The 22,657-nt window shown below is 39.7% G+C and overlaps 3 protein-coding genes across 29 annotated transcripts in view; 1 reads left to right on the top strand and 2 right to left on the bottom strand.

Moving 5' to 3' along the window:
* caska (calcium/calmodulin-dependent serine protein kinase a) overlaps positions 1 to 2,265 on the top strand; it is a 206,193-nt gene extending 203,928 nt beyond the window's left edge. For all 14 annotated transcript variants that reach the window (XM_059500239.1, XM_059500236.1, XM_059500240.1 and 11 more), the window contains 2 exons: positions 9 to 92; positions 974 to 2,265. In XM_059500239.1, coding sequence (XP_059356222.1) covers positions 9 to 92; positions 974 to 1,150 — 261 coding nt within the window. In that variant the 3' untranslated portion in view covers positions 1,151 to 2,265. The remainder of the gene's footprint in view (positions 1 to 8; positions 93 to 973) is intronic.
* Positions 2,266 to 4,075: 1,810 nt separating this feature from the next.
* Positions 4,076 to 8,123, bottom strand: nyx (nyctalopin). Of its 2 annotated transcripts, none has more exons than XM_059500225.1 (3): positions 7,884 to 8,123; positions 7,707 to 7,776; positions 4,076 to 6,319 (listed from the first exon to the last, which is right to left on the bottom strand). In XM_059500225.1, the coding sequence occupies exons 2-3, from the start codon at positions 7,774 to 7,776 to the stop codon at positions 4,929 to 4,931; spliced, it is 1,461 nt and encodes a 486-aa protein (XP_059356208.1). In that variant the 5' UTR covers positions 7,884 to 8,123; the 3' UTR covers positions 4,076 to 4,928. The 2 variants fall into 2 exon arrangements, with proteins under 2 accessions (XP_059356208.1, XP_059356209.1); XM_059500226.1 differs by having other exon boundaries at positions 7,707 to 7,743.
* Positions 8,124 to 8,965: 842 nt separating this feature from the next.
* Positions 8,966 to 21,995, bottom strand: ddx3xa (DEAD-box helicase 3 X-linked a). 13 transcript variants are annotated; one of them, XM_059500224.1, is made up of 22 exons: positions 21,636 to 21,995; positions 20,272 to 20,323; positions 20,043 to 20,090; positions 19,570 to 19,626; positions 19,099 to 19,191; positions 18,939 to 19,010; positions 17,714 to 17,797; positions 16,928 to 17,104; positions 16,699 to 16,834; positions 16,097 to 16,210; positions 15,891 to 15,990; positions 15,651 to 15,786; positions 15,027 to 15,124; positions 14,824 to 14,925; positions 14,576 to 14,736; positions 14,344 to 14,488; positions 14,115 to 14,259; positions 12,904 to 13,085; positions 12,706 to 12,823; positions 12,467 to 12,620; positions 12,260 to 12,384; positions 8,966 to 11,709 (listed from the first exon to the last, which is right to left on the bottom strand). In XM_059500224.1, exons 1-22 carry the CDS (start codon positions 21,678 to 21,680, stop codon positions 11,618 to 11,620), a joined length of 2,436 nt encoding a protein of 811 aa, XP_059356207.1. In that variant the 5' UTR covers positions 21,681 to 21,995; the 3' UTR covers positions 8,966 to 11,617. The 13 variants fall into 13 exon arrangements, with proteins under 13 accessions (XP_059356207.1, XP_059356198.1, XP_059356197.1 ...); XM_059500215.1 differs by lacking the exon at positions 17,714 to 17,797 and having other exon boundaries at positions 14,824 to 14,922; positions 19,570 to 19,629; XM_059500214.1 differs by lacking the exon at positions 17,714 to 17,797 and having other exon boundaries at positions 16,097 to 16,213; positions 19,570 to 19,629; positions 21,636 to 21,993.
* Between the last annotated feature and the right edge of the window lie 662 nt (positions 21,996 to 22,657).

Below are 22,657 nucleotides of genomic sequence, written 5' to 3'. Positions count from 1 at the left end.
GTTCTCAGGCACTGAAGGTTTTACGGACAGCTGAATTTGCTCCCTATGTGGTTTTCATTGCTGCACCAACCATCACTCCCGGCATGAACGAGGTGAGATCAGGAGTTCTCAGTGTCAGCTCACTGACAGAACAACACCTGACTTCTCTACCTTCTTTCATTCAGCTACATCTCTCTTTAGCCGCTTGCTTTTTCTTTCTTTCTTGTTGCATGCACCTTATTTGGCATGTTTTATAATTTCTTCTAACTTTCCTCACATCACGCTCAGCTTCCCAGATGGTGCAGGAAGCTGCCTGTGAGTATGACAGGAAGTCAACTAGATCCTAGTGCCTACAAAGCTCTTCCCAAACAAGTCCACATTTCGTTTATGACCTTTATAACTAAGGTCAATTGGACAGATGGCTGTTTTTAAGAAAACCCTGATCCACATCTTACTACTTATTACCGTTGAAAAGTTTGGGGTCAGTAAGAATAAAAAAAAAATGACTTTTTAATTTAAACATTTTTTTATTTAATGTTATATATTTGTTAAGAAATCACCTTTTTTTTTTTTTACAAGAATGCATTAAAATTTTAGCAAAATTCACAGGAAAAACACTTGTTTTCCAATTTTACAAAAACAAATATATATATGAAAAAATGTTTCCACAAAAATATTAAGCAGCACAACAGTTTTAGACATTGATTTCTGAAGGATCGTGTGATTCTGAAGACTGAAGTAATATTATCTTTTATTATTAAAGAAATGTAGGCTTGGTGAAAAAATCTTACCGACCTCAAACTTCTGAATGATATTGGATATATACACTAGTACCATCCTTCCCAACTCTCCCATTCTCCATTTATATCTTAAGGATCATAACTGAACTTTTCTTACATGGGCACGTTATCAGAATTCATCCATTATCCTTTCAAAAGGCCCTTTTTTCCCTCTCATCTTCACTTTTACTTACTCTTCTTCATTTGTGCTGCAGGACGAGTCATTACAGAGGCTGCAGAAGGAGTCCGAGATCCTCCAGAAGACATATGCACACTATTTTGACCAAACCATCATTAATAATGAGATTGACGAGACTATTCGGCTCCTGGAGGAAGCCATAGACCTGGTTTGCACCACGGCCCAGTGGGTTCCAGTGTCCTGGGTCTATTAAAACAGCAAACCCATCGACCTGTAACCTTATACCCTTCATAACCTCATACTTTGTGGTGCATCTCTGCAAGAAGAAGAAGAAAAAAACACTTGCAACTTTCCCATGATGCAAACAGAAGCCCACTTCTGACGTTTAACAGCAAGATCGATGTACCTGCAGTGAGCCCAGTCTTGGCCCCTCACAGACTACCTAGACGTAGTGTTGTATTAATGAAAAAAAATCAATAAAATAAATGACTAAATATTGTCATGTCTATTTAGCTAGGAGGCAACATTTTGTAGACGTTTGATTTAAAGAGACAGTATCCTACATGACGCATTTTCCTGAAAGGAATATTTTAGTAGTTTGTCTGCCCATATTTCTGTTAGTACCAGACTGAAAGTGTCCTCACAGCTTTCATCTGTCCAGCCGTCCATTAACTCAGCCATTATACATAATCCCACATTATCCATGCGGCAGAGCCCAGCTGCTTTAGCACAACCCTGCCATTCAGCTTTCAACCCTTTTCCTTTGTTTGGTTTGTTTTTCCCATTTCACCCTCCTCTACCAGTGGATACTGTCTCTCTAAAGACACACATAAATGTTTTAGAGATTTGAATGAGATCTCATGCATGTGAACATTCACGAGCGTCCATGCTGTCAGTGTTAGCTGTGTTCAGACCATCACCCGCAGCAGAAAACATTCCATTCGTCTGGATGAACACATTCAAACAGGTGGAGCCGGTGACCAGGAGAGGGAAAAAAAGACCTATGCACATCCCTTGCATTTTGGCAACTTTGTAAACAGTTTATTTTTACCAATCATGTAGTAAAATGTGTTTGTAAATGGTCAACATTTTTATTTGATGTAAGATTAAGGGGTTCGGGATAAAAATGAGTTCAGAATTGTGTCGTTTGAGAGTATTAATGTTGATTCAGAAATACAATTTTTATTCTGTGCAGTTGTTTGAGGAAGAGGTCTGCAAACTAAAAAAGACCACACGGTGTGTTAATCTGAATGGTTCTGTACATGACAAACTGCGCTGTGTAAATGGCTCTGCCGATGACGGAGCAGCTCTTCGGTATGAGCGTGTTTTAGTTTTTTTTTTTAAATATATTTCCTTTTATGTGATGAAGATTTCCTCTGTGTCTTCTGCTCTGTGTTGCTCATCCAGCTCTTTTGCTTGGCCTCTCTGTGTGAGTTGGCAAATCGGGCCTATAGAAAACTTTTGGTTCCTCTTTTACCGTTGAGTTTTTGTGTATTTTTCCCAGCAGCTGTGGCAGGTCACGCTCTGCCCGCTCAACTCTGTGACTGCAGCCGGGATCAGTGCCCAGTTATGTGTCTGAGAGCGACCAGTGGTGCTGTGTATCAGACATACTTCTGTATGCAATAGAAACCGAGAGCTAGTGCACTGCTACGTGTGTCAAGTTTCCTCTTAATATACGCTAACTTTCAAGATTTTTATTTGAAGTCTCTTATGCTCACCAAGGCTGCATTTATGTAATCAGAGTACAGTAAAACTGTCATATTGTGGAATATTACTACAATTTAATATAACTTTATTTTAATATTTTTAAACATGTAAATTATTCCTGTTAACCTTACTCCAGGTCCTTTAGAAATCATTCTAATATGCTGATTTGGTGATAAAGAAACATGATCAATATTATGATTATCAATGCTGAAAACATCTGCATTTTTTTAAGAATTCTTTAAAGAATAGAAATCTCTCTCTCTCTCTCCCTCTCCCTCTCCCTCTAATGAGATTATAAATATCATTACTGCACCATTGCTGAATAAAATAATTCATAAGAATAAAAAAAAATAATGTATTTTGGTACTGTGATAGAGGTACATATAAACCTTTAAATGTGACCCTGGACCACAAAACCGGTCATAAGATAAGGGTGCATTTTTTTTTAAATTGAGATTTATACATCATCTGAGGGTGTAAAGAAATCTAAATATTGAGATGAAATAAATCACCTTTAAAGTTGTCCAAAAATTAAGTTTTGATATATTTACAGTGGGAAATTTACAAAATATCTTCATGGAACATGATCTTTACTTGGTATCATAATGATTTTTGGCATTTTGAGCCATACAGTGTATTTTTGGGCTATTGCTACAAATATACCCATACTACTTGTGTGCTTCAGGGTCACATAAAGAAGCAGGATTTATTTATATTCAGATTCCAGGAAGCACAACTAAAGGGCACTTGGCATCACCTTCCTCCAGCTGGGTCGGGGTATGTCGTCGTCTCCTGCTCACTAACAAACTGTGTTCCTCCTGAAGAGAGCTGCTTCTCATCACTGTTTGTGCCACAGTCAAGAACAGAGGGTTGAAATGCTGCCTTCCCAGTTGATGAAATCCACACATGAAGGACACCTTTCACCTGCAGAATGCTGATTGACACAGATATAGAGGCCAGAGAGGAAAATTAATGCTTGAGCTGTCATTAAAAAAAATAACACAATGGAATGTAAAACCAGAGCCAAATTTTACGTTTTAATTGATTTTCATGAAAATGAGACCGATAGTGAACTTTATCATGTACAGATTGACAAATTTGTTTCTGAAATGTAGTTGGTTTGTTTTAGCTGAAGGAAAATGACTGAATTTAAATAGTTACAACAAAAATAGAAAAAATAGACTTTAAATCTGGAAAAAATATATAATACTGAACCATTATTTGTTTTAAGTGAATAACCTAACAATTATTAACCAATTATTAATAACCTGCATCAGTAACTGCTGCAGTACCATGAGAGCATACTTTTTCAAACAGGAGCTAAACTTTATGAATGCATATTCTGAGATAAGTTTATCTTGACATTTAGATTTGAGTAAACACTGTTATTTTGAGAGTCGAAGCCCGAATGCTGCCAGACTTGCACTGTGAGGTTTAACACATCAGGGATTTAACAGCAAACTTTGCACCTAGGAGTCATTTTATTGAGTGTTTTTGTAATGGTCTGTTTATTCAAAGTATCTCAATCACACATGAACAAAAATCAGTGTCAGAGCACAATAACTAGGTCTCTTACACAAATCTCATATATTTAGTAGCTCATAAGTTGCTGTCTCAGAGTATGAAATCATCCTTCTGTGCACACTGTGCTCTGTATAGTGAAGATACATGATCATAACAGTAAAACACCATGATATAGCCAATCCATTTGGTTACAATATAAAGTAGCTTACGTTACCGAGTGCACTTAAGCTTTATGGAATAGGAGGACTAATGCATTTTCCAGTACTGGAAACTTACCCAGTTCAATGAACCAAACAAAAGAGGACAGTGTGTTATGCCATCTGGTGAAATGATAGCAAGAAGCTTTATCAGATAAATCTCCTACACAACAAATGTTACAAAGTTACGCAACACAACAAATGTATTCATACTATAGATGCATTAAGATGTCTGAAATCAAATCTAGATAAAAATATGATATAAAAACATTTGCGCCTCTTGTTGCAGTTCTCACAAAATAGCCTTCAGTTATACTTCAATCAATCCTTTGCACTGGCAAAACAAACAGAAGTCCTTCACAGTCTTATTTGCTGAAAACATGCTCCTTTCCCTTCAAAACCAGTTTCCATTTACTTAAAGAGATGATCATCTCCAACTCCATGATATCTGCCAGCATTTCATTTTCAACATGAGAAAACCCACTGCTTCTGGCAAGATAGATCAAACGTTTCATCACGGCCCCAAACCCAAACATTTCCCATACTGGAAAATGACTTCCACTCTTGGATGCGCTTCAATCCCTTTCGCTATTCACCAGACTCTCAAGAGGCATTAATGCAGTCAATCTGGACTTGAAAAAGAATCACAAGAAGAAACACAGACTGAGGAGCTCCAAACAGTCCACGTCCAGAAGAAACCCGACTCTCGGCAGGGTCCTGCTGGGTGCCGTTCCTCAGACCATCCGTGATGTTGACCATCTCCTCCCTCAATTCCTGCTCTAGAAGTTTGGAGATGAAGCTGTTGAACTTGTTCTCCATGGTGGAATTCTCAGGAAGAGTTGTGGTCAGGTTGAGCTCCGGGGGATCCAGACAGGTGCCGTTCAGGTGAGCAAAGACAACTTCACTCAGGTCCAAGCCGGCCACAGAAGACGGAGATGCACAAGGAATGTCCCTCACCAACTTATAACTCTCCATCCACTCCCTCAACCACTCCAGGTCGCAGGTACACTCCCAGGGGTTTCGAAACAGATACAGGCGGCCGATTAAATAGATGGGCTGGAAGACGGAGAAGGGCAGAGATGTCAGGTTGTTGCTGTTGAGGTGCAGCGTGATGAGGCTCGTCAAGTTCTCAAAGGCTCCCTCCTCAATATAGGACAGCCGGTTTCGATCCAGGTACAGCACCTCCAGCTCCACCAGGTCACTGAACCATGCTTTGGAGACATTGGTCAACATGTTCCCACCCAGATTCAACATTTTTAAGTTGCTTAAGCCCTTGAAAGCCTGCTGGGGCAAGTCGACTAACAGATTATCGTTCAGGTAGAAGTTCTCCAGACGCACTAGATCTTTGAAGGCCTCATCGTGTATCACGTTTATGCGATTCTCCTGTAAGTTCAGGTACTTGAGGTTGGTTAGGCCCAACAAAGAGTTGTAGGCCACCGCTTCGATCTTGTTTCGCTCCAAGTAAACGTGTGTGAGGTTTTCCATCCCCCTTAGGGCACCAGGAACACGTCGAAAGTTGTTCTGGAAGCACAGCAGTTCCTTCAGGGAGATTTGCTCCAGGAAGATGCGGTCTGGCATGCTGAACAGGTTACAGTCGGAGAGGTCCAGACGCACCAAGCGCTTGAGTGCCGTGAAGGAGCGAGTGTGCAGGTAGCGGATGTACTCGTTGTGGGCCAACTTGAGCTCCAGCAAGTTGGGCAACCCTTTAAATGCTCCCGGCGTTATGAAGGAGATGTTGTTGTGGTTGAGCGAGAGCGTCTTGAGTGAAGGCAGGGTGCCAAAGGCTCGCTCGGACAGAAACTTGATGCTGTTCTTGTCCAGGTTGATGGAGGACGCCTCGCAGGGGAACTCTTTGGGCAGGTCCATCATGCTGACGTGGTCACACAGGACGCTGCAGCTCTTCTCCTGGGTACATGTGCAGCTGGGAGGGCAAGAGCGAGTGCAGGACCACAGGACCAGAGCATGAGGGGGGAGGAGGAAGAGGAGGAAATACACTGCAGAGGAGAAGAGAAGATTAGGGAAAGAGATGTGTTAGAGGTTGACATTTAACCACAATATGCAACTAGACAAACTGTCATCTTGTCAGTATATTCATGAAAGCGTTGTTCTGAAATAATTCAAACAAAATGAGTCAACATGGCATGTGAGTCATTCTCAAAAAGTGTTGATATTTCAACATTCACTCAAACATTGTTTAAAAATGTAACACTAATCATAGATATAAATTAACCATGTTTTAAACACACACACACACACTGTGTTTTTATACTGGACAAACTGTAAACCTACCCCTCATGGGTACCTAAAAAATGGCCATTTGGTCTTCATAACATGATAAATACCAGACACCCATGAACGCATGCACACAGTTAAATGTAAACATGCAAATGAATATTTTTTTAAACATGGTGTGAATGTTCACATTTGACCAGTTACCAAGGATATCCCTTTCTAAATACAGTTCTAAACATCACTAAGGCCAATAACTTTTTTTTTTTTTTAAATCAATAGGCAAACATTTTTTTAGATTACTTGTTACTTTTGTTGCACCCAGTTGTTAGACCTTGCAATTGAGGTTATCCTCAGGAAACAAAACTACAACTGTAAATGGCATAAAAGAGGAGTAAAGAATGTAGGGGGGCAATGAGGTTTTCAGGAACTTGACCAGTTCAAACTAACTAAAATACATATATTCAATCTAGAAGACAACAAGTCAAACTATTTCATATTGGAAAAAGAAACCAGGTTACAAAGTGAATCCTTTTCATGATCAAAAACTTGATTTTTTTCAAATTTTAAGAAAGAATTCATCACACTGAACTGTAAACAGACACACTGATGAATCGGTACTGAATACCACACACACCACAGGTTTACACTAAAACTGCATGAATGAATTGCAGAGAAATGCTAATATTTACTTGACACAAATAGCCTTTCATTTAACTTGCAGATAGATTTTCCAGGACTCTGTTATAATTATACAGAAACAAAATGCTAGTCATGCAGCAGAAGCAATCACTTTGCAAATGAGTCGTGCTCGTCCTCCCAGCAGTTATGAGAAGATTACAGAGAGCACAATCAGAGACTGGAAGAATAATTTAATGTGTGGCCTCCCTCTGTCCTGCATCTGCTCTGGACACTGAAATTACGCTGATTAAGAAAGGGCAGATTAGAGATTACACAAACACAAGTTGTTTCCTTCAATTTGTACCATTAGAGACACTGTATTTCAGGAGCGCATTGGAACCATGCTTTAATATAATGTTCTCAAAATTGACTTTTTCAGCATAGCCTGGTTTAATATCAACTGCTCTTATACAAAATACACCAAACTGATTACACCAAGAAACATAAGAGAGCAAAAATACACAAACTTACCAGCAATAATGATGGAACACATCGCTGGTCCTTTCAACTGTGGATTTTTTAAATGGCATTTGTTGAACATCTCATTACCAATAGAAGACGGAACATTTTATTAAATACATTACATAAATAATAAAAAATAACTGTTTAATGATTATAAAACATCAGCATTAGTCCCAACCTACTTACCTGTCGAGCATGTTTAGAAAAGTTTCTCCTGCACTGACAACTAATCAAAGTACATCCACAAGTTTGCCCACCACGACTGTATGTGTATGTACTGCTTCACTCCAACTGAAAATATGAAAGGATTAAAGGTGCTATCGCTCAGTTTGTGTTTGTATGTGTGCACACATCCACTAACATCAGCACTCCCTTTCAGAAAGCCATCACTTAATGGCAGAAAAATCCTGGGATTATAAGTGTTTAAAGCAGTACTCTGAAATCATAGCGAGTAGAAATGACCCGCCGGGACTCAATAGTACATACAGATTACAAGCTCCAATCTCCTTATATAAACCGGAGGCCATGAGATACTGGAACAATGTAAATGTCTCAGGAAACATCTGCAAGTATGTTAACAACTTTCATTAGAGATCCTTCTACCACCTGGGTTTCATGTCAGGGAACAGTGAGGTCACTTTGCAGTTGGGAAAGAGAAAAACTGAAATAAATCTACCGTGCAATTATAATTTAGGAGTATAGAAAGCTTTTTCTTTCTTTTAATACAAGAGTCATCAGGCTTCAGCGGTGTTATGTTTAAGAGGAATTATTGGTGAACATAATTTACCAAAAATGAGAATGTTAATAATGCACAAAAATAAAATGTGCAAAAAAAAAAAAAAAAAACCACTGTCTAGTACCAGACTCTTATTTTCCTGTATATTATTCCCATTTTCTTAAAAATATGCAAAAAAAAAAAAAAAAAACACCACATGCAAGTTTAGAATATTTGAATAGTGAAAAAACTGGTGCTTTGGGGTGTTTCATTTATAATTTCATTTTAACACCATGAGTTTAGTTTAGCCACTGGCACAGTTTATCCTGACATATCTGATGTTAGAACTACTACCTACCAATTTTGGGAAGAATGCTTCATTTAATAATTTGAGTAATCTTACATTGACTGGAAATTGCCAGGCTGTATAAATCAGTCTAGTCATTTACCACTTTGATAGTAGTAATACACTTTATTTTTAATTACTCAGCAGTGACCAGCAAACGCAGTGTGACCCACTGTAAGCAGAGGAAATAAAACAAGGGACACCAAGTAAAGAATGAGTTTCTATTTTGTAAATGAAACATTTTGATTTTAGATCACAGTAAGATCTGCCGTTACAAACGTTTGACCGAAGTTCTGCTACATCAAACACTTTAGAAACCATGCTTGATTCTAAGGAATTTGCATCAGAAACGTTTTATTTTGGTAAAATCATACAATAAATGCACAGCCGAGTCATCTCATGCAGTGCAGAGCCTAGAAGCTACGACAAAGCAAATCCTAAATCTAAGGAGCTCTGGTGTCCTCTCTGGGAGCCAACTATTCTCCTATTTCCATCTGAATGGAGGGCAGGGGATGTGATTTCAGCGTTTCCAACACACTTTAAGACTTATTGCTAGCATGGATACCTGCAGCTTCTCCTGAGCGGACTAATACCAGAGTCGCCGTATATGTAAATACAATAGAAATCAACCACAAGGTTGTCATGTGCCAGACATTGACAGAAACAAAACTTCAACAGAACCAATGCCAATCTGTAGGACAGAAAAAAGCACACATTTGGAGAATCTGGACAGTTTTTGCACTGATACTTCAGTTTTGTTAGTTTAGTTCAACTTTTTTTAATGCTTTTGAATCCAAACCTTGGCATTTTCCCCCACCCTCCCCAACCGCCCCTCCCCCGTTTCCAATTTTGAAAGCCAATTGGTAATTCCATAGCGACGTGTTGCCGTTAGACCTTTAACAGCTGTGGAAACTGACCAAGTCCATTACGTCTGAAACATTAAAAAGCTCACGCTCCCCCGAAATACAGAAATTTTCCACGCATACAGGTGACATTCAACATTCAAGTGCCAGTGTTCAGGTATTGTCTTTTGGTCAAGTTACTTGAAACTTTCAAAGAATCACTTTGAGGCTTATAAAAATAAATATTTCTCAAAAAAATGCTTAATAAATTACACAAAACTAGCAGCAAAAGTAGAATCTAGAAATCTGTGTGCAAATAGCTAAATTCCCCACTGCTGATCGCCCTGGTCCCAAATAAATCCTGGTAAATAGTGAGAACCCTTCCCCTTTTGTAAACGAGCTGCATCTCTCCGGTCTCCCGACACAATATTTGGAAGCGTGAGGACATGCACTCAAGACACGCACTGTATATATAAAACTTGAAATGTGCAATAAAAGAACTTTGTAAAACTTGATGGGCACAACGTACACGGGCCTAGACTAACTAAAGTAGCACCATTCAACTCGAAGTTCTCAATACTGTCAGTGCATCTGCTTGAATTCATCACAAGAAAAATTAAAAAAAAGTCAAGGCACTACTCACTTGAGAAGAAAATCTATTGCACTTGCAATAAATGCCTTATTTCTCCTCCAGTCGACCGCTTCTGTCCGAAGCAGAAAACTGGCTCCTCAGCCAGTGGTTTAAGTTCACATCTAACCTGATGAATTTCAGGAGCTGACAGCATTCGTATTCCTGGATACACAAGCTAAAATGGTGGCCTGTCTAAGTGCACTCACATCAGGCCCAACGCAAAACAAACCCTCGGTTGGGATCCGCCAGTACCTCAAATTGAACTCTCTCACTGCCTCTACCTATGAAAAAGGGAGCCATGCCTGCTGCGCAGCTTGAAAAGAGAGGACGTTTGTATTAAAAGAAAGCCTTCAACAATTCATTCGTCTTCTCTCCTTGACCAAAAAACAAAACACTAGCATGCGTATGTGACCAAAGCGGTCATGAAGCGAAGGCACGGCCGCTTTGGTTCTGTGGTCCGTTTGTAGCCATTTGAACTTCACTTTTAGGATGGCAGGCATTTTTTGTTTTGCTGATATTTGTAAAGAAACATTTTATCAAAAAACCTTGGAGTTTTTCAATAAATGGCATCTGCTTCTCTAAAATGTTGTTTCGAGAAAGAATAGCAGTAGTTAACAAAAAATGCTGCCCACTTAGATTGGCTAGCATGTGGTTCTTACTAGCTGCCATAACACTGTCAAGTCAATTAAAACAAGTGGAGTAAGAAGTTCCAGTATTTGGAATTTTCAAACACTGCGTGTTTCCAATATTTCGTCATGAATATCACAACTGGAATGGCCTTTTCAAGACAACCATATCCCTAAAGAGGTGTCTTCTCCAGGACAGAGTGAGCAAAACAAAAGGAAGTCAGACCGATTTGTCGCTTGCGACACAGATGCTTCACAGAGTTCTTCTGCAAAGCGCCTGTGATGTGTTATACTTTGTGGCTTGTATTGTTGGCTTTGTGACATCAGTGATAATTTGAAGTTCAAATGGAACAGCGACTATCTGAGTCACGTTATCCCAGTATTTGCCAAGGTTTGATTAAGTACAAGCTTTCAAATGCCTTTACAGAAAAAAAAACCTAAAACAAAATTAAGCTCTTGGCCCAAGTTCACTCGATGAAATTAACAAAACTAAATTCCTGTCTATATTCAAAAAGGCACAGTACATTTACATACAAATGATCCTCTTTTTTTAACAAAGAAAAGTCAGAAACGTAGGTGCTGTAATAGATCAAATACACAAGTGGGAATCCTTGTTATTCTTCTCCGGTTTTGCCACAGATCAGCTCCCTTTAGAATGTGGGCAGAGAATCACAGCGTGTAATGTACCGAGTTCATAAAGCTACACAGGGGGTAGAATCTGGCTATGATAACATGTGGTTTCCGTTCGGCAAACATATATTTAGTTGCCCCACCAGTCCACCTGGGCGTAGCTGCCTCCATAGTTTCCATAGTTGCCCCCGTAGCTGTCACCACCGAAGCTCCCAAAACCACCTAAAACGGACAAGGAGTTCAGCACTGACTCAAACACTTTATGGGAAAAATCAGGTTCTTTCAGGTTCTCTTATGTTATCAAGACTTTTACATCAATTAGAAGTAATAGGCTATTTTCTGTTCTGTTTTTGAATGAACGCTCAACGCTCTGTATGATTAGGCGAGGCGGAATGTAGACTCAGAGGTAAACGCCCACTGCTATGATTGGCTAGCAACGAAAATTATTTCCTCCTAGATGGACGCTGCTGTGATTTAGGTCAAAACAACAAATATCAAACGATCGGTTTAATATAAAGAAGATTGGCTTTAATATGAGTCTATACGTTTGACTAACAAGTAAGTTTAGGAACTCAAAACTTTCAGGTTACCTCTTATTTCAATAGATCAAGGGAATTTAGATTTAGCAGTTAATGACTCCTTTAAATGCGAATGAATACTGTAAAAATGTTGTTTATTGTAAGTTTATTCGTTTAGAATAAATTTTAAAGTTAACTAATTGAGCATGATTATAAGTGGCAAATCATAAGATGGGGTTTCAAGTTAAACTAACCCTTATTCCCTCCAAAACCTCGGTTTCCTCCATGGCCACCAGTGTTGCGAGCACCACGATTGCCGAAAGTGTTGCTGCCCCCAGCCATCTGGCGGTAATCCCTGGCCCCAAAGCCACCAGAGAATCTGCAGAAGAAGAGTAACGTCATGAACCTGGAAAATACACAAACCCACTGGGGAGATCTGCAGCGCTTGGATGTTTGCGTACCTCTTGGGGCGTCCGCGGTTGGTGCTCTTGTGCTGGTGCTCATAGGCTAGGTTCTCAAGCCAGGAAGGCACTTCCTGTTTGGCCTCCACCAAGATGTCCAGTAGATCTTTAGTGATGTTGCTGTTCTTATCATTAAAGAAGGATGTGGCCAGTCCTGAAATTAAATCAATCTCTCAAACAGAGTTCCTGGCAAAAACGAGAAATGCAAGATATTTCAGCAAATAACATCAAAAGCTCACCAAGGTTTCCTACACGGCCTGTACGACCGATGCGGTGGACATATTCCTCAATGTCACTAGGCAAGTCAAAATTGATCACGTGTTTCACGTTGGAGATGTCAAGGCCACGTGCAGCCACCTATCAAGACAAAAACACAATCAGATAATCAAGCTTGAGGAAAACCACAGGCTTCCAGTGAACTCACAAACTCTACTCACAGCGGTTGCAACCATGATAGGGCAACGGCCAGACCGGAACTGGTGGAGAGCCTCCTCACGATCGCGCTGAGACCGGTCACCATGGATACTGGTGCAGGCATAGCCTTCGCGGTAGAGGAAGTCCTCAAGAGCATCAGCACCCTTCTTAGTCTCCACAAAGACCAGTGTGAGAGAGTCTTTGCCTACAAAGACAAGAATAAGTCACTATGGATAAAAGCATCTTGCAAGTTAAGAAATGCTTCTGTAAGCTTAATTATCTGCATTCAATGCAATATCAAACACAGCTTGCTTCTTTACCGTAGTCAAGATTTGCCATAATGGCATGAAAATGTAGAACACGCTGCATTTAATATGTCCCACTACGTGACTTCATTCCCTCCTTTTAAGCTACTAAACCGCAACCTTCTGCTAGTCTTTGCTTAGATAATGTTGGCATGGTAACACAGACCAAAAGGACTCATCTAAAAGCATGAGTCTCTCAGAGCTGTGTTGCTATGGATATACATGAGAGCTTCACCAAGTCAGTCAGTCGCTGTTTCTCCATGTTTACTAGCACAATGATAAGTCAGTCTTTATCTCTTTAGTCACATTTTAAAAATGGTTTCAAAAAGAGATTTAAGATGATTTTAAAAGGTATTATTATTTATATTTGTACGTGGGCAATAATTTGGGCCCTTTTTATGTAGATTGATTTCTCCTCTCTAAACGGTTTCTCAAGTGCATTATATCATCACTGCTGCTATGTAAATATGACATGTCACAACACTACGGAGACTGAGGCGTTAGAAGTCAGAAGGCACTTAAATTATTTCACACTTTGTCTGTCTGAACTAAACAAACAAATGTGAACTTTACCATATTGAATTATATAGCATCATATTTTTTTTCCATTGCATTGAATCAAAATCGGATTGCACTGCATTGTAATGGGGTGAATCACATCTCATCGGTAGCTGCTTTATCAATCTTATGAAACAACGCATCATATTGTTGGCTATACATGGTAGAGATGTGCATTGCCATAACTGAGGCCGATGCAATGTATACAACTCCATTCATGGTATAAGTTTTAAAATCCAGTGCTACAATACAATAAAATCTATACACCCACATATATCATCAGTCTGAGTTGACAGAATCGGTCATTCCTGCAACAAGCTATTAATGACCCGATGACATTTTAAAACAGTGGCCAGTGGAAGGAGATTTACCTGTTGCATTAAGCAGGTCAAGAAGGAAGGAGCGCTTGTCATTTTCTTCCACCCAAACCACCTTCTGGGTGATATTCTCTGAGGTGGAGCCCACACGACCTACAGCCAGGAAGATGTACTCCTCCAGAAAGTCACGAGCCAGAATCTTAAAATATAAAAAGGTACAGATGCAGTTCTTCATTGTGATCAAAAATTTTAGTTAAATTCACAGTGACTCACGTGTGCATACCTGGATCTCTTTTGGGAAGGTGGCACTGAACATCATGGTCTGGCGAGCACCTTTAGGAGGCATGGTGTCCTGCTCCACAATACGTCGGATCTGGGGTTCAAAACCCATATCCAGCATTCTGTCTGCCTCGTCCAACACCAGGTATCTACACAGAATGTATACATTTTTCTGAATTAACTCGTATTTGAGGCCAAAGAAAACCAACAATCTTTCTGCTACTAGATTTACTTACTTGCAGTAGTCTAGGCCAATCTTGCCCCGCTCCATCATGTCTACCAGACGACCCGGTGTGGCCACTAGCAGGTGACAGCCTCTTTCCAAATCACGGATCTGCTGCCCTATATCTGCGCCTCCGTACACCACACACGGGCGCACTCTGGAGCGGTAAGAGAACTGCAGATGACAACAACAAACTGTGTTGAGACGAGCTGAATTTAAACCAGTTTTTGCTAACCTATAGTAGGTTCACCAGAAACATACCTTTCTGGCCTCATCATAAATCTGAAGAGCAAGTTCCCTGGTTGGAGCCAGAACCAGAGAGATGGGATACTGCTTACGACGGAAGTACTTCCCATTCTCCTGCTTGAGAAAGACCAAAACAAAAGGCTTTCATGACAGAAGCAGAAATTGTTTCCGTCAGACTCCATGCACAACTTCTGTTCAACAAAGTAATGTATAGTAACCTGGGTGCTGGCTTTGGTGGCCTGCAGTGCCTCTCCAGGTCCATCAGTGTAGATCTGACTAAGCACAGGAAGCAAGAAGGCTGCAGTCTTCCCCGAGCCTAAGAGAATGAAGCACACACATGAAGCAGCACATTGCTCTTCACTGCTCATACATCTGCACACTGCAGTTTCATCCTCATGGGACAGCCAAAGCCAGACTTTGCACATTCAATTTAGACAACAATGTGGTTTATTCTGACAAAGCCCTGCCTGCTGAGACAGGAAGTGGAAGGGGTACATTTTGAAATCTGTGTTCAAGGATCTATCAGTGAACTCTTGGCATGAACTTGGGCTCACAATTACTCATTTTACTCATGTCGATCAGAAAAGCATTTACTTAATCAGGGGGTCAGTGTTTACATTATGTAAATGACCCACAACATATAAATGCAGCATCAGCAGTCTTAGCAGTTTCTACTAAAGTCAGCTAAAGCTACTGACATTGTCAAACTGTGCAAAAACATTTTTATCTTTGTCATCACATAATTGCAAATATAGTTTGCCATTACAGTTCAACCGGCAAGCAATTTAAGACCATTTATCTCCCGGTAGACAGACACAGTGGTCCACTGTCTAATGACCCACCTGTTTGAGCACAGGCCATAAGGTCCCTCTTGGCCTTGATGATGGGGATTGCATACTTTTGAACAGGAGTAGGCCGTGTGTAGCGCGTCAGACTGATGTTGCTCATAATGATCTCGCCCATGTCCACATCATGGAACTGAATGACAAATAGAAACCATCATCCATCGGTTTCTTTAGCAGGGTTCCACCTTATTTGTTTTGCCACTTGATTCAACAAGGCACTATGATTATTAGGCTTACACTCTCAATATGCCCAGGACTGTTTGTTCCAGTGGCCTCCACAGGAATGTCATCATACTTTTCAAAGTTAATCCCAGTGTTGCCTCCAGAGAACAGCTCCCTGTCGTTTGGAGGGGGAGACAGAGGACAAAACAATGGCTTAAATCACAGAGACAGATGGACTCAGGAGACAGGACACACAGTGCGATTAGCAGCGGGCCACTTACTGTTCTAGACGCTCGTTGGGGGACAGTGGCTTTGACCAGTCCTCTTCATCTCTGGATTCTTCAACCCAACGACTGTTCCCTCCCGTTCCTCCTCCAAAGCCTCCACGCTCATACCTGCTAAGAAACAGCACAGCACAATGAATACTCAATTTTTATATGATCTATTACTTCTGAGGATATTGAATTAACAGGCTTAAATTAAATCACCCTACTGTTTAGAAAAGTAGCGCATAAAACCAACAAACCAAACAATCTGAGAATCACTTAACGGGGGTCAATTTAGGCACCAGAAGACAGATAAAACAGACATGATAAACCAGCAGAACTTTTCAACTAGTAGAGGAATCTGGATTATCACATATCCGAGCACTTTTTGGACTTAAACACTGAAATAAACAAATGTCACAATGCCCATCTTGACATGTACCTTCATTAACAGTCTAAAGTAAACATACACAGTTGGGAGGTTGAGAACCTTTTACTCACAATAGTTAGGTTAGTATTACAATTTGCCATATTAAAATAAATGTTGTAAGTGTTGAAAATCTGTGAAATTTCAATGGTCTCTAAAACAGCTGTTACAATACTGCACTCTTCCTCACCTTCCTCTTGAGCCAGCTCCTCTATCATTGAAGAAGGCAGACTTCCCTCTGTCGGAACGCCCACCAAAGCTAGTGTAAGCATCTCTGTTTACCACAGAGTTCCAGCCTCCATCTTTGTTCTCATAACTGCCATAACCTACAATTTCATCATGTTAGACGATTAAGCATGTACAACAACAAAATCACTCTTCTATCATTTTTTAAATTCTAAGACTTTTAAAACTCTCACCTGCATTATTCATTGGCTGGTTGAAGGAACCACCGTTCCTATTTCCACGAAAGCCACCACGTCCACCTCTGTCATTACGAGGAAGTCCATGGCTGAAGTTAGCAGTCCCATTCATACGACCGTCATGGTACCCATTGACAAAACCATTGCTACGACCGCCGTCCCATCCTGGAGAATCTTTCAAAAAGGGACAGACAGGTAGAGTAAGTGAGGATACTGAGGGAATGGCTCTAATTTACAACTTAGCTCAAAGCCAAGACTGGTTTCAGTAATGGTTGAATGAGTGGTAGATGTGAAAAAGCCAGTAAGCTATTTGCTCCTACGGCAACAAATAGAACAATTCAAGTGAGTCAGGTGAACCAGAGAGACAGGTTCATGACACTGCTTTAAAAAAAAAAAAAAAAAAAAAAATAGAACAGACAGAACAATGGGCATCTTTGGGCAAACCTGGCACTCCTAGTGTTTACAAAACCATGTGCAAGAAAAACAACCAGTTCAGCCATCCCAGTGACTCATCCAACTATTCCTTTCTGAGAAAAATCCAGTTTAATCAAAGAGCACACACACTCCAAAAATCACATCAGGTGATCGTTTATAGAGCAATGTACTTTATCAAACAAGGTTGTGACACACACACACACACACACACACACACACACAAAGAGAAACATCTTACAAGCACTAGAGCCTATACAGATGAATAACCATTTAAACTGGTGATCCTTTTCTATCCGAAAACCACCAAAAGCAGGCCAAGCCATGCCATGGTCTGATACTCAAATTTACCACAGCGATCAGCCCAGCTGATAACACTGGCTGCGCCCTCATTTCCGTCGGTGGCTAAACTGCTGTCGGTACGCGCAGGAGAGGCTGCAAGTGACACACACAGAAATTAGCCTGGACTGCGCTCATGCATACCCCACTCTTCATTACTCCAGTGAACAAAAACAGGGCAAAACACAAATAACTTGCATATCTGACTTCCTCAGATGTGGTTACACCACACAAACAAATATTAGCTTTCCAAACTTACTTTAAAAGAGCACAATCACTGGTGACCTACTTGCTAATCAGAAAGCCAAGGCATACTGTCAAACATTTGATGAGGAATCATCAAAAATAACAACTGTGGCAGGCAGTAAATGCAATAGATGTCAAAGTAAACAACAAACAAGTTGTTTGAGAAGAAAAAATTAATAAAAAATGCATCAGGAGTTAGACATGGTGTCTCTTGGCAAGTATGAATCCAAACAATTGATGTGGCAGCAGCAAAACGTCAAAGCTCAGATCAGTTGATCTTGCTAACTGGAGTGAACAAATATGTAGTGGTATAGTTAGAGCTGTTAACATATGCATCACTTAAAAATCCATCACTTGATTTAAAAAATCAACACAATTAAAGGATCAGTTCACCCAAAAATGATAATTAGCTTGTGTTTTACTCACCCTCGAAGCATCCTAGTTGTATATGCCTTTCTTCTTACAGACGAATCCAGTCGAAGTTATATAAATTGGCCTGGCTATTTCAAGCTCTATCATTGCAATCAGCAGGTGTTATTTGATCAGTCTACAAGTGGTCAAATAAAGCGTGTGCATCCATATTAAAACGTGCCTCAAGGCCCCCGGGGGGGGGAGATACATGAAGGCCTCCTTTATGCATAGCTTTGCTACGGGAGGTCTTTATTCACTCCCCGGGATGATAGATAGATAGATGCAATAATAGAGCTTGGAATAGCCAGGACTATTTTTTATATAACTCCGACTGGATTTTCTCTTAAAAAAGAAAGACATATTCACCTAGGATGCCTCGAGGGTGAGTGAAACGCAGCCTAATTTTCATTTTTGGGTGAACTGACCCTTTAAGCATGCTATTGACACATAGCATTAGAACATAGTCTCGAGGAAAGTTCACAAACTTCAGCTCAAGGGTCTAGTTAAAATGCACTGATGTCACAGAGAGCAGCCAGCAGAACAGAGGGATGATGCAGAGGTCACATGCATAAAGATATACCACATCTGTCTGGCCAGCCACTAGTGTCGGTGTGATAAAATGAGAGCTCCTGGTATGGATATCTCTGGGACCCTAAGCAGAGGCACAGGGCACTTAAAAGACACCCATTCCTTCACAACGGAGGAGCATAAGAGCAAATCAGGTCGTTTTGAATAGTTACCGGTCCTAAAGTCATTCCATCCAGTTGGAAAGTTATGCCTATGTCTTTGGTTTCCCTCAGGGTGCCAACTCTGAGGATACTGTTTGGGAGAAACTTGAGAAACGGTTTCACATTGTCAGAAGATGGCGAAATACTTAAAAGCATTCAAAGGAGTGTTTGTGCACACGATATTGCATACAAGCCTCTTTCCTATTTGTTCACATTTAGAGAGCCAATTAGAAAAGAGAAGAAAGGAGAGAAATGCAAGCAACTGCAGCTGCCGGGTAAACACAGGGAGCAGCCGGACAAAGCCACAAAAGCTTTGTGGACTCAGAAATGGCTCCTTCAGTTTCATAAAGTGTGAGGTTCACTCAACACTCTGAAAACTGACTTTAAACGTCTGGCCACAAAGTACTGGCTCTGAAGGCATGGAATTAAATTTCATGCATCTTGGAAGCAAAGCACCTTCAGAAGAACCTGACCAAGACTTACAGCTCTGTACTGGTGCCACTGAATAACCGCTCTGTCTACCAGAGGAATAAACATTTCCTGCTGTGAAAAAACATGAAGTCAAAGTGCAGAAAAACTCAACAATTGATCATAAAGCATTAACTTCAAGATAGATCTAGTGATCATTCTTAAGCGATGAAATGAAGTTGCTCATGTCAATTGAAATGGCAAATGATTTATAAAAAAAAAAATAAAAATAAAAAGTCTCAAAAGAAACTTTTTTTTTCGTTCAGTGTTTTTGTCTGTCGTCAAGATGTATTTTCACATGACAGTTATTGAATCGTAGACATCCAAGAAAATCTTAAAAGCGCCAATCCGAAATTTTTCACTCAGAAGGCCAAAACCCATATTTCAAAACCTAAATATTTGCCAAATGTGCATGCATCTGCAAATTTCCCATTTTATAAAACAATTTAGCATTTTACCCGTTTGTAATTTAAACAAGTATAACATACCATTTTTGGATGCTTCTTTGTTTCTCAAATGAGGAGGAATGTAACGCCCTGAAAGTAAAAATAAATATATATATTTTTTTTATTTTATAAACTTGCATTTAAAATGTGCACTTTAAACTTCCCTAAAAAAGAAAAAAAATAAGTGCAAATAGAAAAAAATACTATGCGGAGGATGTTTAAGCATTCAATCTGAATGTGGTAAAAGCACTAAATTAGATAAATCACTTACGACCAGAGCCAGGACACTGTCCATCAGCTGGGTTCAAGTCTAAGACAGCAAGCTGAAAGACAGAAAGAGCAAAGTGGGCCACATTTAGTACACTACCACCTACAAATATATGCATGCCACATAGTCTAAACAGAAAACAGTACTGAGCCAGAGAGGAATTCCAAACCTCCATTACTTTTCTTCAAACAACACAAAAGGAGATGTTTAACCTCAATCACCTTTATCTTTTTTTTCATAAAAATTAAGTAAAACATCTGCTATACAGCTTTTGTTATTACCTGGAATCACAATTCTTCAGCTTTTGAAGAAAGTCAAACAACTTCACAACAACATTAGGGTTGTGCAAACAATGACAGTTGTGACCACTGACAAATCTTAAAATTTTAAACTTTATATGTAGGCAACTTCATTAACTATCAATTTTGAAAGTTTTAAAATGCTTCGTCACGAACATCTTTCAGAGGGATAAAGTGTAATTAAAGAACTGATCACGTGACTGTTTACATCAGCTATGTAAATAATGTCACATGAAATTAAGACAGTCTGTGTAGCCCTTTATATTTGACAACTGTATAAAATACATCAACTCATTTAGAGCCTTTACACTAACATTAAATTGGTTCATCAAATTTCAAAACGCCTGCCAGAAATGTCTTACAAGTCTTCATGGCCCCATCAAGCCTAAAGCCTGTGGTCATGAAACCACGAAACACTTCGAATTGGTGATATGGTTACTCATCTACAAATTGCTTAATAAATAAAACTCACTAAAACCATCATCCGCCCGTAATTCACAAAATTATTCAATCTTATCAAATTTAAAGGCTTCAAGGTAAACAGGCCGCAGACTCCAACGTCCGACATATTTCGACGTTATGCTTTTTTTTTTTACATTAACTTTACCCATCTCTAAAAAGACTAACGATTCTAAAGCGGTCACATAACTAATAGAAACTATATTTAGGGTTACGATGACGGAAAAAAAGTTGAAACGCTGATGTTGATTCTGGTAAGTCGAAATGCGGAAAATAATCTTAAGAGATAACGTAAACAGAAGGCGTCGGCTATGCATCAAACAACACTTTAAACTCCAAAATGTGGATAACAGAACATAATTGTGGTCATACTGCAAGTTATCTCTTAAATTTTATAATTTCAATGAAGGAAAAGATTAGAACACGAGGAACTGCGGCTGTGTCTCAACACCTATCGAAGTGCCTTACTTGACAGCATTTCTGAGGCAGCGCAACGCTAAGAATGCTGTATATAAAGGCAGCTCACTAGGTTTTAAAACGCGTAGCGTTAGTCTGCGTGTCAAAGCGATTACGGAGCTCGCGTTTTTAAACACATTTTTCACAACCTACCTGCTGGTCTAGACCGTGTGAACCGTCGACGACCACATGACTCATAACTAAAGAGAATAAGTGAGGATTACTCCTTTATTTCTGAGAAGCTGTTTCTTTGTTGTGTAAAGGATTTCAGCCAAGTCTCCTTTTATAACGACGTCACTTGCTCCTTTTGTAGTCCTGTCCTTCTCCAAGGGCTTTTTTGTGCCAAGACCACCGTAAGGGAAAAAGAAGGAAATGTTTACGTGTAAGTTATCCCCCTTCAGCCCTTGTATTGGCAAAATAAACCCCAAAACGTGAAGTTTCTTTCGCGATGTCTGTGTGTTCTGCCTGCTGTGCTGATGGCAGCCCAGTGTGTGTGCGCTATGGCTGTTTGCTTCAGGCTAAATGCCATTGGACCAGCGAACGGAGGGAAGACGTCACGGAGACCGAAATATCGCGAGATGTAGCCGTCTCTTTGCACACCGTGTCAAAAATACGTATTTTTATTATGTTCTGATCTTTTATAATCTTCCACTTTGTACTGAAGAACGTTTCTTCTATTTCTGGTTGACACTTTTATATCCACGTTGATTTTTATTCACTTGTTTAGCACGTGTTTATTTCAATTTCAAATGCTTTATATATGTAAAGGTAAATATATCACTCGTGAACAGGTCATTTTTTAATTATATAGAAACACTGTGCGTATTTAGGATACATAAAATGTTATCTAAAAAAATGAATCAAAAGTACAACATTTGAGAATACAAAATAATGGTAATAAACAGATTTGAAAGAGAAACGTGATGGAGATGACACTGTGATTGAAATGTTCATGACTTAATAAATGACAAGAATTTTTCGATGCACGAAATTGACAAATTACGTGCACTGAGAGTCTTTTGTTGATAACAGATACACATGTTTAATGAAGAACAAAACTGCACAACGTGACATAATTTTAGACAACAGACAACGATGAAGCCATTTTAGTCCAATGCCTCTAACTTTGGCTATCTTTTTATACGTGTTTTTTTTTCAACTTATGACGCTTTTAA

Source organism: Carassius carassius, chromosome 19, assembly GCF_963082965.1.
Source record: "Carassius carassius chromosome 19, fCarCar2.1, whole genome shotgun sequence".
In the NCBI taxonomy this organism is placed as follows: domain Eukaryota; kingdom Metazoa; phylum Chordata; class Actinopteri; order Cypriniformes; family Cyprinidae; genus Carassius; species Carassius carassius.
Note: the sequence above shows the minus strand (reverse complement) of the source record. Positions and strands in the feature narration are given on the sequence as shown.

Bases quoted from the DNA above. Each gene is read 5' to 3' on its own strand.
- nyx (XM_059500225.1), bottom strand. From the start codon at position 7,776: ATGTTCAACAAATGCCATTTAAAAAATCCACAGTTGAAAGGACCAGCG. The intron at 6,320-7,706 runs GTAAGTTTGTGT...TCTCCTCTGCAG, and splicing joins GTGTTCCATCATTATTGCTG to TGTATTTCCTCCTCTTCCTC.
- ddx3xa (XM_059500224.1), bottom strand. From the start codon at position 21,680: ATGAGTCATGTGGTCGTCGACGGTTCACACGGTCTAGACCAGCAG. The intron at 19,627-20,042 runs GTATGTTATACT...TTTTCACAGCAG, and splicing joins CAAAGAAGCATCCAAAAATG to GAAATGTTTATTCCTCTGGT. The intron at 15,125-15,650 runs GTGGGTCATTAG...TCATTCTCTTAG, and splicing joins TATGGCCTGTGCTCAAACAG to GCTCGGGGAAGACTGCAGCC.